Raw genomic sequence first — 20,127 nt, 5'->3', positions numbered from 1 at the left:
TGTTCTTTCAATCTGGACCATTCTTACCTCGTTTACAACTGGAATCAAGACGGTTCTATTGGTACCAGAGACAAAGTGTAATCTAGACAGGTTCATTTGGAAATTACAGAAAATTTACATTTTTACTTAGGCAGCTCGGTATTTTTAGTCAGTTTGGGCTAGTCATGTTCTTTCAATCTGGACCATTCTTATTTCGTTTACAACTGGCATCAAGACGGTTCTATTGCTACCAAACACAAAGTGTAATCTAGACAGCTTCATGTGAAAATTCCAGAAAATTTTCATTTTTACTTAGGCAGCTTGGTATTTTCAGTCAGTTTGGGCTAGTCATGTTCTTTCAATCTGGGCCATTCTTATCTCCTTTACAACTGGCATCAAGACGGTTCTATTGGTACCAGAGACAAACTGTAATCTAGACAGCTTCATGTGGAAATTCTAGAAAATTTACATTTTTACTTAGGCAGCTTGGTATTTTCAGTCAGTTTGGGCTAGTCATGTTCTTTCAATCTGGGCCATTCTTACCTCCTTTACAACTGGCATCAAGACGGTTCTATTGGTACCAGAAATAAAGTGTAATCTAGATAGGTTCATGTGGAAATTACAGAAAATTTACATTTTTACTTAGGCAGCTTGGTATTTTCAGTCAGTTTGGGCTAGTCATGTTCTTTCAATCTGGACCATTCTTATTTTGTTTACAACTGGCATCAAGACGGTTCTATTGGTACCAAACACAAAGTGTAATCTAGACAGTTTCATGTCGAAATTCCAGAAAATTTTCATTTTTACTTAGGCAGCTTGGTATTTTCAGTCAGTTTGGGCTAGTCATGTTCTTTCAATCTGGGCCATTCTTACCTCCTGTACAACTGACATCAAGACGGTTCTATTGGTACCAGAGACAAAGTGTAATCTAGACAGGTTCATGTGGAAATGACAGAAAATTTTCATTTTTACTTAGGCAGCTTGGTATTTTCAGTTAGTTTGGGCTAGTCATGTTCTTTCAATCTAGACCATTCTTATTTCGTTTACAACTGGCATCAAGACGGTTCTATTGCTACCAAACACAAAGTGTAATCTAGACAGCTTCATGTGAAAATTCCAGAAAATTTTCATTTTTACTTAGGCAGCTTGGTATTTTCAGTCAGTTTGGGCTAGTCATGTTCTTTCAATCTGGGCCATTCTTACCTCCTTTACAACTGGCATCAAGACGGTTCTATTGGTACCAGAGACAAAGTGTAATCTAGACAGCTTCATGTGGAAATTACAGAAAATTAACATTTTTACTTAGGCAGCTTAGTATTTTCAGTCAGTTTGGGCTAGTCATGTTCTTTCAATCTGGACCATTCTTACCTCGTTTACAACTGGCATCCAGACGGTTCTATTGGTACCAGACACAAAGTGTAATCTAGACAGCTTCATGTGGAAATGCCACAAAATTGATATTTTTTCTTAGGCAGCTTGGTATTTTCAGTCAGTTTGGGCTAGTCATGATCTTTCAATCTGGACCATTCTTACCTCATTTACAACTGGCATCAAGACGGTTCTATTGGTACCAGAGACAAAGTGTAATCTAGACAGCTTCATGTGGAAATTCCAGAAAATTTTCATTTTTACTTAGGCAGCTTGGTATTTTCAGTCAGTTTGGGCTAGTCATGTTCTTTCAATCTGGGCCATTCTTACCTCCTTTACAACTGGCATCAAGAAGGTTCTATTGGTACCAGAGACAAAGTGTAATCTAGACAGGTTCATGTGGAAATTACAGAAAATTTACATTTTTACTTAGGCAGCTTGGTATTTTCAGTCAGTTTGGGCTAGTCATGTTCTTTCAATCTGGCCCATTCTTACATCGTTTAGAACTGGCATCAAGACGGTTCTATTGGTACCAGAGACAAAGTGTAATCTAGACGGCTTCATTTGGAAATTACAGAAAATTTACATTTTTACATAGGCAGCTTGGTATTTTCAGTCAGTTTGGGTTAGTCATGTTCTTTCAATCTGGGCCATTCTTACCTCCTTTACAACTGGCATCAAGACGGTTCTATTGGTACCAGAAACAAAGTGTAATCTAGATAGGTTTATGTGGAAATTACAGAAAATTTACATTTTTACTTAGGCAGCTTGGTATTTTCAGTCAGTTTGGGTTAGTCATGTTCTTTCAATCTGGGCCATTCTTACCTCCTTTACAACTGGCATCAAGACGGTTCTATTTGTACCAGAGACAAAGTGTAATCTAGATAGGTTCATGTGGAAATTACAGAAAAATTACATTTTTACTTAGGCAGCTTGTTATTTTCAGTCAGTTTGGGCTAGACATGTTCTTTCAATCTGGGCCATTCTTACCTCGTTTACAACTGGCATCAAGACGGTTCTATTGGTACCAGAGACAAAGTGTAATCTAGATAGGTTCATGTGGAAATTACAGAAAAATTACATTTTTACTTAGGCAGCTTGTTATTTTCAGTCAGTTTGGGCTAGACATGTTCTTTCAATCTGGGCCATTCTTACCTCGTTTACAACTGGCATCAAGACGGTTCTATTGGTTTCAGAGACAAAGTGTAATCTAGACAGCTTCATGTGGAAATAACAGAAAATTTACATTTTTACTTAGGCAGCTTAGTATTTTCAGTCAGTTTGGGCTAGTCATGTTCTTTCAATCTGGACCATTCTTACCTCGTTTAGAACTGGCATCAAGACGGTTCTATTGGTACCAGAGACAAAGTGTAATCTAGATAGGTTCATGTGGAAATTACAGAAAATTTACATTTTACTTAGGCAGCTTGGTATTTTCAGTCAGTTTGGGCTAGTCATGTACTTTCAATCTGGACCATTCTTATTTCGTTTACAACTGGCATCAAGACGGTTCTATTGGTACCAAACACAAAGTGTAATCTAGACAGTTTCATGTGGAAATTCCAGAAAATTTTCATTTTTACTTAGGCAGCATGGTATTTTCAGTCAGTTTGGGCTAGTCATGTTCTTTCAATCTGGGCCATTCTTACCTCCTGTACAACTGGCATCAAGACGGTTCTATTGGTACCAGAGACAAAGTGAAATCTAGACAGGTTCATGTGGAAATTCCAGAAAACTTATATTTTTACTTAGGCAGCTTGGTATTTTCAGTCAGTTTGGGCTAGTCATGTTCTTTCAATCCGGACCATTATTACCTCGTTTAGAACTGGCATCAAGACGGTTCTATTGGTACCAGAGACAAAGTGTAATCTAGACAGCTTCATGTGGAAATTACAGAAAATTGACATTTTTACTTAGGCAGCTTAGTATTTTCAGTCAGTTTGGGCTAGTCATGTTCTTTCAATCTGGACCATTCTTACCTCGTTTAGAACTGGCATCAAGACGGTTCTACTGGTACCAGAGACAAAGTGTAATCTAGACAGCTTCATGTGGAAATAACATAAAATTGACATTTTTACTTAGGCAGCTTAGTATTTTCAGTCAGTTTGGGCTAGTCATGTTCTTTTAATCTGGGCCATTCTTACCTACTTTACAACTGGCATCAAGACGATTCTATTGGTCTCAGAGACAAAGTGTAATCTAGACAGGTTCATGTGGAAATTACAGAAAATTTACATTTTTACTTAGGCAGCTCGGTATTTTCAGTCAGTTTGGGCTAGTCATGTTCTTTCAATCTGGACCATTCTTATTTCGTTTACAACTGGAATCAAGACGGTTCTATTGCTACCAAACACAAAGTGTAATCTAGACAGCTTCATGTGAAAATTCCAGAAAATTTTCATTTTTACTTAGGCAGCTTGGTAATTTCAGTCAGTTTGGGCTAGTCATGTTCTTTCAATCTGGGCCATTCTTACCTCCTTTACAACTGGCATCAAGACAATTCTATTGGTACCAGAGACAAACTGTAATCTAGACAGGTTCATGTGGAAATTACAGAAAATTTACATTTTTGCTTAGGCAGCTTGGTATTTTCAGTCAGTTTGGGCTAGTCATGTTCTTTCAATCTGGACCATTCTTATTTCGTTTACAACTGGCATCAAGACGGTTCTATTGGTACCAAACACAAAGTGTAATCTAGACAGTTTCATGTGGAAATTCCAGAAAACTTATATTTTTACTTAGGCAGCTTGGTATTTTCAGTCAGTTTGGGCTAGTCATGTTCTTTCAATCTGGACCATACTTACCTCGTTTACAACTGGCATCAAGACGGTTCTATTGGTACCGGACACAAAGTGTAATCTAGACAGCTTCATATGGAAATTACAGAAAATTTTCATTTTTACTTAGGCAGCTTGGTATTTTCAGTCAGTTTGGGCTAGTCATGTTCTTTCAATCTGGGCCATTCTTACCTCCTTTACAACTGGCATCAAGACGGTTCTATTGGTACCAGAGACAAAGTGTTATCTATATAGTTTCATATGGAAATTACAGAAAATTTACATTTTTACTTAGGCAGCTTGGTATTTTCAGTCAGTTTGGGCTAGTCATGTTCTTTCAATCTGGAGCATTCTTATTTCGTTTGCAACTGGCATCAAGACGGTTCTATTGGTACCAAACACAAAGTGTAATCTAGACAGTCTCATGTGGAAATTCCAGAAAGTTTTCATTTTTAGTTAGGCAGCTTGGTATTTTCGGTCAGTTTGGGCTAGTCATGTTCTTTCAATCTGGGCCATTCTTACCTCGTTTACAACTGGCATCAAGACGGTTCTATTAGTCTCAGAGACAAAGTGTAATCTAGACAGGTTCATGTGGAAATTACAGAAAATTTACATTTTTACTTAGGCAGCTCGGTATTTTCAGTCAGTTTGGGCTAGTCATGTTCTTTCAATCAGGACCATTCTTACCTCGTTTACAACTGGCATCAAGACGGTTATATTGGTACCAGAGACAAAGTGTAATCTAGACAGCTTCATATGGAAATTATAGAAAATTTACATTTTTACTTAGGCAGCTTGGTATTTTCAGTCAGTTTGGGCTAGTCATGTTCTTTCAATCTGGGCCATTCTTACCTCCTTTACAACTGGCATCAAGACGGTTCTATTGGTACCAGAGACAAAGTGTAATCTAAACAGGTTCATGTGGAAATTACAGAAAATTTACATTTTTACTTAGGCAGCTTGGTATTTTCAGTCGGTTTGGGCTAGTCATGTTCTTTCAATCTGGGCCATTCTTACCTCCTTTACAACTGGCATCAAGACGGTTCTATTGGTACCAGAGACAAACTGTAGTCTAGACAGGTTCATGTGGAAATTACAGAAAATTTACATTTTTACTTAGGCAGCTTGGTATTTTCAGTCAGTTTGGGCTAGTCATGTTCTTTCAATCTGGACTATTCTTACCTCGTTTACAACTGGCATCAAGACGGTTCTATTGGTACCAAACACAAAGTGTAATCTAGACAGGTTCATGTGAAAATCTGTTCGTATTTGTTAGTCTGCCATTTTGTGAAGTTAGCTGCCTATGTAATTGTTGCAATATTTTTCATATTTTATCTCACATATTTAGCCAAGACATCAGAAAAGTCATTATTTGCTTATTGAAGTTTGTCCCTGACCTTGAAATCGTACATTTGACTGTTTTGTATAATTTATAAAACTCGACTTCTTTATTTGGTCGGGTTATCATAGGCAGATAACTTTAGGCTGCTAACTTCACACCCGTTAATTGTTTCCTTGTTTTATTTCCTTTCTCGAGCGAGACGAGACTGTTGCCGAAAGTCTTTAGAATATACACATCATTGCAACGACGTAATAACGACTTGTATTCACGCTTCTTGCTAAGCGGCTAAATAAAAATAACATTTGATTTAATTAATTATATACATTTTAAGATTTAGCCTGTGACGAAGTGTTGATAATTTCATAGCTCCCATTCTTTATTTGTGTATATTGGTATATATTTTTAGTTAATTTAGTAGGTATTATTTCTGTTTTTATATGTTTATGTTTATCAATTAATAACTAATACATTTCATAAATATCCGCTGCATTTTATATAAGTAATAGGCGCTAGCGGTAAGAGCGTGCGACTTGCAATCCGGAGGTCGCGGGTTCAGACCCCGGCTCGTACCAATGAGTTTTTCGGAACCTATGTACGAAATATCATTTGACATTTACCAGTCGCTTTTCGGTGAAGGAAAACATCGTGAGGATACCGGACTAATCCCAATAAGGCCTAGTTTTAGCCTCTGGGTTGGAAGGTCAGATGGCAGTCGCTTTCGTAAAAACTAGTGCCTTCGACAATTTCTGGGATTAGTTGCCAAGCGGACCCCTGGTTCCCATGTGCCGTGGCAAAATGCCGGGACAACGCGAGGAAGAAGAAGAGACATTTCATAAATATTTTTCAGAAAGGAAAACATTCAATATAGTACTAGAACAAATAGAATACCTACGTAGACCAAAATGTATCTCTACTATTAAACACCTATTTACTCCATTTTATTAACTGAACAATTTAAGTCAATGAGCACAAACCCTCACATACCCACTTAGCACCATTTTCTTACTAACATTGGGCCAAAGCGAAAAGAAAGACGTTTTTTTTATATGTTTATAGTTTCCGAGTAAAATGGCTGTGACATACGGACAGATGACGAAACTATAAAGGTTCCATTTTGGCTATGGTACCCTAAGAATAGAGATTATTAAAAAAATATCTGAAGCATAAAATATTCCCGTATTTATTATGACAATAGAGAATAAAAGAAATTGAATAGTAAAGGGAAATTCGAAAAAAGGTCAGGCTTGAGAGATAACAGGAGGTCGTATATTTTATTCGAGTATATTTAACAACACTACAATAATAGTAATATTGTAAGGCGAGGTTCAGTCGCACTAGAGTGGCCCTTGGGCTAGCTTGATAACTACTTGTGTTATTGTTGACTATGGACTAAAGTGCTGAATGTTGACCCACTTTTATACTAGCTTTTATTCGACTGCGCTAGTTGGCCACTCATCAGTGTTTCAATTTTCATTTGTTTTAAACATCGATCGTCTTCTGCTTGGAGTGAAATTGATCAACTCTTTCTTTCTGTAGCTTAGTAAAATAATAATTATTCCTAGGGATTCTGGCTAGTTTTTAGGGTTCCGTACCCAAAGGGTAAAAAACGGGACCCTATTACTAAGACTTCGCTGTCCGTCCGTCCGTCCGTCTGTCACCAGGCTGTAGGTATCTCATGAACCGCGATAGCTAGACAGTTGAAATTTTCACAAATGATGTATCTCTGTTACTGCTATAACAACAAATACTAAAAATAAAATAAAATAAATATTTAAGGGGGGCTCCCATACAACAAACACGATTTTTTTGCTCTATTTTTTGTTGATGGTGCGGAACCCTTCGTGCGCGAGTCCGACTCGCACTTGGCCGGTTTTTGGTCATAATGTCTTATTTTTTGTTCCAAGTGAAACAGATCTCACACAATTGAGAAAATCGGACAATATGTAATTTCAAACATTAATACAAAATTTCAAATAGCCGCTGGCAAAATGTGAATGGTTTATAAATTATAATGTACACTCAATCCATGTAAAAATTTGTCTGGAAATTTACATTCATATTCATATTCGCTAATGGGCCATACTTAATCCTCTTTACCCGGGAGATTGGTAATGTTGAAAGTTACTTTGCTCTTTTTTCCGTAAAAACTAAAAAGTAAGGGAAATTTATGAAACTTTGTGTTCAAAACTGATTGAACTGATAAAAAATATTTACTTTAGGATGAATAGCAAAAACATAATTGCAGTATCTTATCTTATACCTTTTAACGAGCAATATACAATATTTATTTTTTTATATGTAAGTATATATATATATATATATATATATATATATATATATATATATATATATATACAATACAATATATATATATATATACTTACATATAAAAAAATAAATATTGTATATTGCTCGTTAAAAGGTATATATATATGGGATTTCGGGAACGGCTCTTACGATTTCGATGAAATATGCTTCATGGGGATTTTCGGGGGCGACAAATCGATCTAGCTAGGTTTTATCTCTGGGAAAACGCGTATTTTGAGTTTTTATATGTTTCCGAGCAAGGCTCGGTCTCCCAGATATTTATGTTTATGTACAACACGTTGTACGATACATGTGCGAATAGGTAATTCGCAACTCCTGTCGATTTACGAGTAAAACACGACCGAAAGGCGTGCTACTCACCGGGGAATTGGTTGCGAGATTCCTATTTTTCGCACAATACAATTGATAGGTTCCGAAATCCCAAATAGTCCCATGATTTCCCAATTTTAGCCAAGGAAACCAGGAAAAACTTCTATCGCTATTTGAATTTGCCTGCAGGTGTTCGCAAGCTCAGCGCGGCTCTCGCGAGCGGCGCACGCGACGGTGCGTGGCGGATCGAGGCGCGCTGCGGCGGCAGCACCGCGCGCGTTGAGCTCACCGTTGGCGCGGGCGCCGGGAGCTCGGCCCCGGCCGCTCCGGCCGGTGAGCAGCACTACGTGGAGCTGCGGTTCGCAGACAGCATGCGGAGGAGGTACAAGCCCGGCCTGCCGTTTGTTGGGAGGGTAAGTTTTTCATAAGTGTAAGGCCTGAGTGGACGCTCGAGTTGGGCGTGCAGCGGGGCAGGGCGTGCGGGGTGCATGTTAAACAAATGCAAACGTATAGTAGCGGCCTTAGTGCACGCTGCTCAAATCACTTGTGAGCCCGACGCCACGCTGCACGCCCAGCCGAACGCTCCGCTTCGAGCGTCCACTCAGGCCTTACACTAACGGTTATATATCTGTACTAGAAATAAATTGCACAGTATCCGTACCGTACATGTAGATGCTTGTAAATAAAAAGGTGTTAATGCTCTTTGCTAAGCATTTGCTAAACCGCGCTATGTTAAGATCTTACAAATACCGTCAAGAATCAATGCATACCTATTACTAGTTTTCTGTAGTTTCGTAATTAATACACTGAAGAAATAGTATGTCCGTAATGAAATGTCTTTTCACCAACCTCTTGTCACTGAAGACATGCATGACTTTTGGGGTTTATGCTGAGCTGAAAGTAATTTCATCTCACACCGTACCGCTACTGCAAGTTTTATAAAAAGTCACATAGGTACACTTTGACCTCTCTCACCGCTTAGCTACCTCGTAAATCTCTGGTAAGGTAAGTAGTAGCGACGAGTATATAATGTTTAAGTGCACCGACACCCACTCGCTTTACTGGCATGGCTTAAGTATCGATTGTCTTTATCCGGGGATAAGACTGCACGGAGAACTGTGCACAGTACCTATATATACTTATAACTAATTCATTGTCAACCGTATGTCGTAACACATTGCAAAAAAAACGATGTCGAAAAAAATGGCACAGCTATGTAGGTGAGGGTGGGGAGAGTCGATCCCTAGGGGACACTTGGTAAACTTCATTTTTAATCAAACCAAACGAGATACATTTTTTTGCACTGTTAACACTCATTCATTCGTTCCTAACTTCACGTTCTGTCATGGCACTGTATCGGAAAAGTCAGTGGTTCAAAAATGGCGGATGGTGAAAGATTTTCTGCGTACTATATTCAATTTTCGGTAAGCTTTAACTGGATTTATTTTATAATATGAGATGGAAATGATGTTAGTGAGTGTGCTTATTTTATTTGTTGTTTATTGAAGTGATGATTAACTTGGATTACATTGATATACGCGAACACACGTTTCGAGTACGGCACGTTTTATAATCTTACTATGTATGGGGAGACTTTGTCTTTTCTTCAGGGGAGATATGTTTCCGGGATCATGTCACCCCCAAAGCGATCAAGTATACATTGTAATAAATTTACTTACAAAATGATTCATAGAGCTATCATAAATATTTTCTTTTCTTTAGTAAATCATGCCGCAAAATTACGACCAGAGAAACACTGATTTAAACTTTCAAGGTTTTTGACTCATTATTGTTTATTAAAACGGGATTTAATGGCGTATAATTCAGTTTTTAATTATACAACCGACTCCGAACTCCGAAAACCGAATTATCCCCGTGGCCTTTGAAAAGACTAACTAAAGTTGACATCAACATTTTACGAATTACCTGCACTTGGTCTTGTTTATCAAGTTAAACGTTTTGCACACAGGGGATGTTACTCGGTCGACAAACAACACTTATAACGATATTTGGTTTTCAACCGGCGATATTTGTTTTTATGGATGAAATGCTATTTCAATGGCTTTCCGACCTTATGTACTATAGAACCGACGGTCCATAGAAAGGATTTTAGGATTATGCAGCTCAAACACCGTCCTCGAAACGTAAGCAGTAAATTTCTAAACTTATTTAATATAGTAAACAATAACGACCAGAGATGGGTAAAAAATTTAAAATTGCTGTAGGTATCTGACGCTAAAAATACCTTCATAATAACTTTAAAAAATTTAGCTTGTTACAAGAAATTTTATGTTAATAACTTAGATTTTTGTTTTATTTTAACTTTTTTTTGGTTCAAAAATTGATTCCCTATTTTATGTTGTTTTATGGATAATACGATTACATTGTTTTTTAAAAGTATAAGATTATGGCTTAATTTGTGTTTGATATCTTCATATATTAATTTTCTCTAGATAAAGTGAATAAATTAATGTAGATACTACCCTCGAAATATGACATTGCCGCTTAAAATCTTTTTACCAAGTGTCCCCAAATCTGGAAGACTTGATCCCTTCGGCTTAGACATCTGATTACCGGAAATACAACTTCAAAGCATGGAAGATGCAATATATATATGTTTGCTGTGTATTTTACAAATTATAGATGCATTGCTAATAGCGATCCGAGTTATATAATCAATGCGAATCTGGTACGGGGAGACATGGTAAAAATCTGTTTACCATGTGTCCCAAGAACCAGGGTCACTTGATCCCCCTAGGATCAAGGCTCCCGACCAGGGGTAAACAAGTCTCCCTTACATAGGGGACACATGGTAAAAGTCAACAGTATGGGTTTTCATTAAATAATGGTCTAATTTATTGCACAAATCTGTTCTAATTCAAACTATTAATGAAGAGATAAATTCTGAATCGTATGGTCTATAAAGTTTTTCAATACTACAAATAGTTAAGAAAATGTATGCTAAAAACAAAAGGGGTGATCAACCCTCCCCAGTTTCCCCTATCGTTTACGTAGCGCCAAACATTTTGTAATATAGTTTATTGCAGAACTATAAGAGCGGTTTAGTACTTTCAGCAAAATCCTTACCAATATTACGAGTAGGTATATAAATGCAAAAGTAACTCTGTCTGTCAGTTACCGCTGAACCAATTTAGATAAAATTTGGTATGGACATCGTTTGAGGTCCGGGGATATAGGGTAGGTTGGATAGGTATCAATCGTTATCATCATCATTCCAGAAGCTACTTATAAACGGGCGACCAAAAACGTATTCTAAGAACAAATTATACAACAAAGAGATTTAAAGAATTTTTATATAAGGAAAAAAGCAACAAGTTTGAAAGAACAGAGGAAATTACAGGAATTCTAATGAAAGAAAATGTTTTTGCAATGAAAGAAAACCTAAGTTGAATTTTTACTTTGAAAACAACCGTATCGACTGTTAATCTCCACCAATTTTCCGACTGTTTCTACCGAATATTACTGCATTTCGCTTGCCGGGGTCATCTGTCACGTACTGCAAATGCAGCCACGGCTTTCGGCATTACCCGAACTAACGCACGATTCCTATAGGTGACATTTGAATATCAACCGTAGATGTTGCCGCTGTATCTGTCAATTTCCTTGATAAAATGAGTGACGTTCGCCACCGCAATACTGCCGCGATTATGACGTTCAATCCGCCACTCAGCAGTCACGGCAGCTGCAGTTGTCATCGTAATATCCCCTTAAAGTGCAGGCTAATAATATTTGTGTTGCCAATGTTAGCGTACGTTACCAAATTGTAAATAAAACTAACACTTGACCAAAATATGTGTAAATAAAAGCAAGAAATACTCAGATTTAAATTTAACCAAATAAAATCGAATGTAAGTAAATGCAAACCTAAGGGTGTTTTTTCGTTAAAATTGCAATCAAAAGATAAGCGAAAAGCATTCTCGACGAATGCCGGGCGACCCTTCGCCCTCATTTGAATTACAAATGTTCGGTGCTGATGAATTAATCTCTGCAATAACAACAAGCGGTGTATTGAGACGCTTACATTGAAAGAATACTTTTTTTCTTTTGCGGTGCTTTCATCGTGAAGTGAAATATGAATATTGATCATTTTTGGTTTTGTTTTTCATGTTTTAATCGAATTCAAAAGCTACAATTATGAACAAGTAACGGAGTTTACATGAAAACGCTAAATATAATGAGTTACTTAATTATTGTTTACAATTATATTGCATTTTCATGAACGTATTATTTTTTGACGTTAAAATTATCAATTCGACTTCTATAGCAGTTCTCGATTTCGGTACATATTACTTAAAGGATGATTCACGCTAGACCGAGCCGAGGCATCCGACATGTCATTTTCTATGACGGCTGATCTGTGATCACGTGATGCTTTCCATGGAAAACGAAGCCCCGGAAGCTCCAGCCCGGCGCCGGCCCGGCCCCGTCCCGCCTTATTCAGTTTAGGATCGGCCTCCAAGAGTATGTAACGGAGAATTTGGCATCAAGCTCAAGGTTTTAGTCAGGAAGTAACTAGTACCTACCTCATACTGAAGAGGAAAAGGAAACCCAATAAACCTGAAATATAATATTTAAAGGTAATGCTTTTAGTCATTAAATAATTAGTACCTACGTTAAATGCGTCGCGGGAAAGATACACACGTTATGTTCCAATCCTTTTTCCGCAAATGCAAAATAAACGGAGCTGGTACGTAACCAAAATAAATAAATGAGTCAAAAATAAATATGAGTAAGAATGAAAATATAAGAGGACGGCTCAGGTTTATTTACAGTAAGTAATATTTCCTCAATAACACCTGTCTATTCTTTGGGTATCACCCACACACGTATTTCCGTAATAAAACGACTTCCTGCTATTTTAATAAAAACGATTCCCGCTTCTGCGTAATCTTAAAATAAAACTTGAACTGTTGCTGACACATTTGGCTATACCTAGTGTAGGTGTCAGCATATATACCTATATGTTACACTGTTATCTATTTAAAAAATAAATAGTTTTTAGTTTGTAAGTATGATATATTTCAAAAAAAATCCGTCGGCATGGGAATTTTTCAAGTGTTTTTTTATTTATTTTTTATAATTATAAATTATGTAGCTTGCGAGTTAATATCGTCAGTACTTACAGATAGTTTTAGAATCTATAGATACAACAATAAGTAAAGCTTAAATCTAATATCTTCATTTTGATTAGAGTAGGTGTACATAGATTCCTTTTATCCTACTTTAACAAATTTAATACTTGTACGTCGTCTGTACAACTTTAGTGTTGATGTACAGAACAAATAATAACAAATGTGGACTCGTTAGCCTCGGTGAAACTTTTGAGAGTACTTACTTCTTTATTCGAGCTTGGAACTCTCGTAGACGTTAGTGTTGATACGTTTTCAACACTTTTACATTTTATTTCTTGAAAAAAGAATTTCTGGACTGTTCTGTTCTGTTTCTGGCTGTTAGTTTATTATTAAAGAAGTCTGGATATGGCTTATTGTCAAAATTTGTCTTTATTTTTTTATTTATTTACTTTATTACTTTTATTTTACTTTTATTTTTATGTAGGTTGTTATTGCATTTTTTCATTGAAATCGTTAGAATGCAATAGAAAAATGTTGAAAATATAGACGTGTCTTTAGGTGAACGACATCAATGATAGGTGAAAGATAATTTGTACCCACCCAGAGCCCGTATCATGAGTCACTGACAGTGTCAAAACTAACACTTACGCTATCGAGAACGTAATTTACTTTATACATCTCGTTTGCACTAATATGCGAGTACGAGCGAGATGTATAGAAAGTAAATTACGCTCTCGACGGCGTTTATGTCAGTGCCAAACTGATGGTAGCCGTACTGGTTATCAACAATAGACGCAGGTTAACGATAAACAATATAAATTCAATTTAAAATATTTACAGGTTATTACTTGTTGTCATCCACTTGCTCATGATATAATTTTCAACGCCTATCGCCCGGATTTAAGGAAAAATGTTCCTCAGTTTAATTACTTTTGTCATGCTTTTTACAATTCCCTCAAAACCTAAGAAGATCACGTACTAAAACAATTTAATTTCTGTCAGTATAATCTATATTCCCCTAGCTCTTCCACATCATTCTTTCCCACGTCTTGGCAGCCGCACAATGTAATAAATTCCTAAGATCTAACGAAGAGCTTTTATATCGACGTTTCTCTTCGCCCGCATTATATCAGTCTTCCATTTTGAATTTGTCTTACTGCGGCATTACAAATGAGCCCGTGAATGACAATATTGAGTTTGATTGATTCAGAGACGAAAACAAAAGGCGAGTTGAAAGATTGCATAGTGATGGACTGTATCATCTCTAACGGGTACTTTACTTAATATCAGCACTTAATCTCTGTGCAATATTTCTCAGAAATCATTTATTTAGATGACGTCCATGGTTACTGGTTACTTCAATGAGAAATTATTTCAATTTACTTATAATATCTGGAAGACCGAGCTTTGCTCGGAAAACATATAAAAACTCGAAAATGCGCGTTTTCCCAGAGATCATCATCACGACCATATATTTATACATATATATATACTGTATTTGCTCGTTATAAGATGGTTTTCGCTTGAATTAAATACTAACTTTGTGCTTTAAAGATTATACAATATCAATTAAAAATACAGGAGCAGAAAAATATTTCAGCCGATCACGTGCACTGAGACGAAAACTTTAATAAAAATCTCAAAGTAAAGTAAATCTCGCTTTCAAGATAAGTTAATTACCGCTATATTTTATATCGGAATCTGTCGCCGCTGGTATTGGGCGAGAGCCAGGCGGGTTGACTTAACCTAATGACTTAATTAAGATCTGTCTTGCCGGCACAGTTTCACAAGTGCCTAAATTGCACAAGATGGCAATTTGCTTCATTTCGGGAGTAGAAACCTGCGTTCAGCTAGAACCAATTCGAAATTCAAATTCAGTTTTAATTATTATCTCATCCCACGGTTAACTACATGTTTCATCACGAATACGAGCGAATTCTTACTGCTGGCCGAACATGCTTACGAGGCACTTTATAAATTATCGACCCGCCCCGGCTTCACACGGGTTACACAAAACCGTAACAAATTATAAACCTTCCTTAAGAATCACTCTATTGATAGATGAAACCGCATGAAAATCCGTTCAGTAGTTTTTAAATTTATCGCGGACAAACATACACACAAACAGATAGACGCGGCGATGGACTTTGTTTTATAAGGTGTAGTGAAGTTTAATAATAGTTAACTGAAAATTCTTTAACCCTTCAAGTAGCATACGTCATTTTCGAGTTATTGATATTTTGATTTTATTGTAATTAATCTAATTAAAATGACGTAATTAACCAGGAGTCCGTTCCTGCCACTTGAAGGGTTTTTAATTGTACACCTTCCCATCTTATGTAATTTTCTAACAGTGAATTTAATATCATTGTCTGTTGCAGGTAGAAGCAATGAGTACGGAGAAAGCGGTGCGCGTCCGAGTGAAGTTGTACGATGACAAGACTGACATCTACAGCCAAGACATCGACATGTCGACGGGCGAGGGAGGCTTCATTGTACCGACTGTTATGGCTGATGCTCCTTACGTTAATCTGCAGGTAATATGGGTTTTCATACGGCTCTGGCTTGTTGTTGTCTGGGTTGGTTGGCTTGTGTATGGCTGTGTTTTATTTTTAATGTAAGTAGTTTTGGTTGGCTTGTAATAAATAGGTATGAATAAAGTAAAATAATAAATAATTTGATATGCAATATATCATTTATTTACACATTATTTTGGTAAATCATAATCTCATTAAAAGGGTACCTAATTAAAAAGAACGTTTTTGCTTCTTCATTTTAACACTCGATATTTCAAGACACATATTATTATGTTTATTCAGTTTAATCGGAAATGAATATACGTGCTTCTTTATTAAGGCTAATACGATCGATTCCTTTAAACTAAAGTAGACTGACTATAATGATTAATGACACAATATAATTAATAACAAAATAATAATTAATGCATTTAATGACTAACACTCATGTACATTAAATTAAACAATAACGAAATAAAAAGTTTTCAGCCATTCTCGTAATAGCTTTAAAAAAAAAACTCAACGCAGAGCCAAATTAAATTTTCGCATAATTCCACAGAGACCGAACAACTTGTTATGTTCACAATGATTTCATACAATAGCGTGTATAATTGTGTTTAAAAACATTAATTCAATTATTATAAACAGTACGATTTATGTACGTTCGTTAAGCGTTTTAGAATTCACAGTTTCGCAGGTTCAAGAACGGCATTTCATTCGACGTTAGGTATTTAGTATTAAATAATTAATAACGTTACGTTTCAATAGTTCCAAGGTTGGTCAAGCTTTCAATTGCGTGATCGTAGGTAAATAGGTACGTATTACGAAGCCCCAAATAAATGTTGCTCCGTGTTGCTGAAAGAGTAGTTTTGTTAACCTGAGTACTATTTCGTTTTTATGGCCAAGTTCCAAGTTTAGCTTTCAACTTGGCACATTCCTTCACGTAACAATATCTTGTACGACAGCCAAAATAGGAACTAGAAAATTAATGTTATTTTATGTTGCGCCCGGCCGTTGCTTTTCGAGCATAGGAAATATAGACCTTCGATTTTCTTATATAAACGTTTCTTAGGAGTGGGAAGTCACTAAAAGGAACTTTCTGCTAGTATTTGTAGGACAAGGTGACTTTGACGAGGTGATTTCGTTTTCGGCGTTTTTATATGCATGATTCTTACAATAAAAAATACAGTGAAGCTAGCGACGTTTTAGGTCTCATTTTTTTTTTAGTTATTTGGACCTATTCTTTCCCAATCCATATTTCATAACCTATCCAGATAATATGATGAACAAACAACAAAGGCGTTCTAGTTTAATATTAAACGGATTCAGTGCACGAGCAAAATGCTTTTATGACAAGATTTAGCCGCCATAAATGTGAACATAAAGTGTGTTTAAATGAATGAATGGCATGCTAATCTCAAGCCAGTGTTGTTCACATTACACGGGCCATTACGTTTGTTCTGATTTGTCTAACAAAATTGGAAAATATATCATAATATGGATGCCGGTTTATGTACACGCACCTGCCCGATACTTTAGGCAAATGTTTATTTACAGGCGCATTCAATTGAAGGGATGTTTACAAAAACAACATAACTGACTTGACTACACTGGTTGACACCTGAAACGATTAACAATGTTCTTAAAAAAGTGTCAACCGCTCTAAGCAGTTATGTTGTTTTTGTAAACATCCCTTCAATTATTTATAATTATATTTTAATTAAACAAATAAATAAAATGTTTTTTAGTTTATGATTTACAAAGTTGTATTTCTACTTGAAATAACACTAATCATCATATTTAATAAATAACTTTATTTCTGCCTTTGTTATCTTTTAAATTTTATTCAAATGTTATCTCTTAAGTTTTATTTGTCCGTAATATGTGTCATCGTTGAATAAGTTTATCCAGCTCTATTTGTAAATTTAATCCAAGTACATAAATAATATCTAAGCAATGCGTATTTAATGTAAATATAGACAATATTATACACGTATTCGGTTAATTCCGTGTACTTACCTACCTACTTAAAATTGTCTGACAATTCCGAAATAGGACTCAAATTTAATGAAATTCAGGGTGATTTTCGGATTTTCCCGTCATTTTGAAGTGTTCCGAATTACCGGAATATGCCTTTCACCAACAGTCCGACACTATTTTATCATAACTAAGAGTATAGGTATCATGCGAGTTGCTAAACTACCTATACATACCGCTATGTATGGTTTAGCAACTCGGGTGATAAACTCTTAGGCCGACCACACTCATTCTTTCCCGTCCTCAAGCGGCTAAACTATGGCATCAAGCGAAACCCTCAGCCCAACAATATGTCAACAGAGCACAACTAATACGGCTCAGCCATCCAAACCGGCCGTTCGCGCTTCAAACCTAATTTAGTTTAATCGGCTCATTAATTGGCCCTCTAGAAACTTGTGAAACTTCAATACCCCCGGGATACTCGGAACATAGAATACAAATGGGCAAATTTAGGGCCCGCTTTGGCGCGTAGACTTTGCGTTAATCCGTGGCAAAGATTCGGGCGGCCGGCGATAAGATTTGCTTTTATTAAGTGAAGGGAAATGCGTAAGAACGTTACTAAACCATTCGACATTTTAAGTTACTTGTAAATACAGAAAGAAGAAGTACGTTTAGTGGTAAACTCTGAAAACATCTAAACTTGACTGTGACAACACTGATGAAGTAGATACTATCGTATTAGTACAGTCTCTCTTACACTCGCATATTTTGTACAATCGTGTCTACCACCCTACCTACCTACCTATCACTTTCAACCTGCTTCATACAACAACAACACCCACACAACAATAAGCCACTTTCAGAGCATGACAGAATAAATATAAGAAATATTGATGTGTCTAAAATTTGGCGTGATATTGCGAGACATCTATAAAATGCCATTAACATTTTCCCTTTTGTTCCTTTTATTTTCATTTCTCCGGCGACTAATTGAATTGAATAATGCAATATTACCAAACCAATTCCAATAATAGAATACTAAATTAAGCCTGTTTTAATATGCGCTATCCTAACATCGTTGCGTCGGGCAATTACATAGATTCGAAAATGGTTCTGACGTCATCATGCAAATCCATCACGATGGTGAACGGAATTGGCAATCCGGCTAAAGTGCTTTTAGGCCGTGATAACTATCTTATGAATTATATTACGAGCGTAGGTACACACGTGCCAGACGCCATATTTCCGCGACCATTGACGAGCATTTATATAAGGTGGTTTGTTGAATTTTCATTTCTAATTAACAAAATCATGAAAGCCTTTAAGCTAGCCTGAAGCAGTTAGAAACTGATTCAGGCGTACATAATTAAAACCGGGGAGCGGAAGGATGTGAGTTGAAATCTTTGTGTTTCTCGGAACTTAGGTATAATGGAATATCCTTTGATAGGTACCTAGCGGAAATCAGTCTAATCTCATTCTGGCCTAGTTTCTGTTCGGGGCTGGAATTTAAGGTCAGGTGGCAAGCAGGTATTTAATGCTTAATGCTATAGGATATCTTAGGATTATGTGGCAACCTCAGGCATCATCCTACTAAGATTGTATGATGTCTTTGTTTGGAGCGATTTTAAAAACAAAACTGATTAGGGCAAAGTGTAACTAGGAAGATATGAGGTAAAGCAAAGCCCCTGCAAAGAAGTCAGCTTGACACATGCTTATGCAGTGTGTCTCAAACTCGTACTTTGCAGCTAATGGCTTTACTCATCTCAAATTAGTCGGGTTATTGTTGACCGAACACGAGCATGTGGCATTTTCGTCCCAATTCAATTATAGTTCAGTTTAAAGGGATCAGCTGGAATAATTCGATAAATTACAGAAACTTCATGCGTTTAAACGTGTCGAAATGTGTCGCTAATGGGGTATAATTGGATTACAACTTATCGAGTGTTTTAGGTTCTGGGATTTGGGTCGGAAACAGATCCGATTGGACCACCCATTACCTACGTCAATGACTTCTTACTATTCCGATCCTCTTGGATAAGGACAATGATAGATGTATATACTAGCCTAGTTACGACCAGCCCCGCATACATATATCTTAGGCTGTACATCTCACGAGCTAGGCCCCTGCCTCTTCTCATTGTAGACATTAGAAGTCTTGAGAAATTACATCGAACTATGTCCTTTACTCGCTTGACACTTTTTAATATTTACCGACCGCAAAATGTTTCGTACATAAGTTCCAATAAACTTTTCGGTACGAGCCGGTTCGGACACATGACCTTCTGTTTAGAATCTGCACGTCTTATGGCTTGGCTCCAGTGCTGTGTGTTAGATATTTATAACTAAATATTTTGCTGAAATTTAAAGCTAAGTATCTTGTTTTTTAATCAAAATATACCTCTCTGATTTCTGATTATCATTCAGTATTTTTTGTATAT

General features: G+C 36.6%; 1 protein-coding gene across 1 annotated transcript in view; it reads left to right on the top strand.

Moving 5' to 3' along the window:
- Positions 1–20,127, top strand: part of LOC134659834 (C3 and PZP-like alpha-2-macroglobulin domain-containing protein 8) — a 230,875-nt gene that overhangs the window by 159,613 nt on the left and 51,135 nt on the right. Inside the window, exons 6-7 of the mRNA XM_063515545.1 lie at positions 8,293–8,516; positions 15,578–15,733. Coding sequence (XP_063371615.1) covers positions 8,293–8,516; positions 15,578–15,733 — 380 coding nt within the window. The remainder of the gene's footprint in view (positions 1–8,292; positions 8,517–15,577; positions 15,734–20,127) is intronic.

Source organism: Cydia amplana, chromosome 2 (assembly GCF_948474715.1).
Source record: "Cydia amplana chromosome 2, ilCydAmpl1.1, whole genome shotgun sequence".
Classification (NCBI taxonomy): Eukaryota; Metazoa; Arthropoda; class Insecta; order Lepidoptera; family Tortricidae; genus Cydia; species Cydia amplana.
This window is presented reverse-complemented; position numbering and strand designations above follow the sequence as displayed.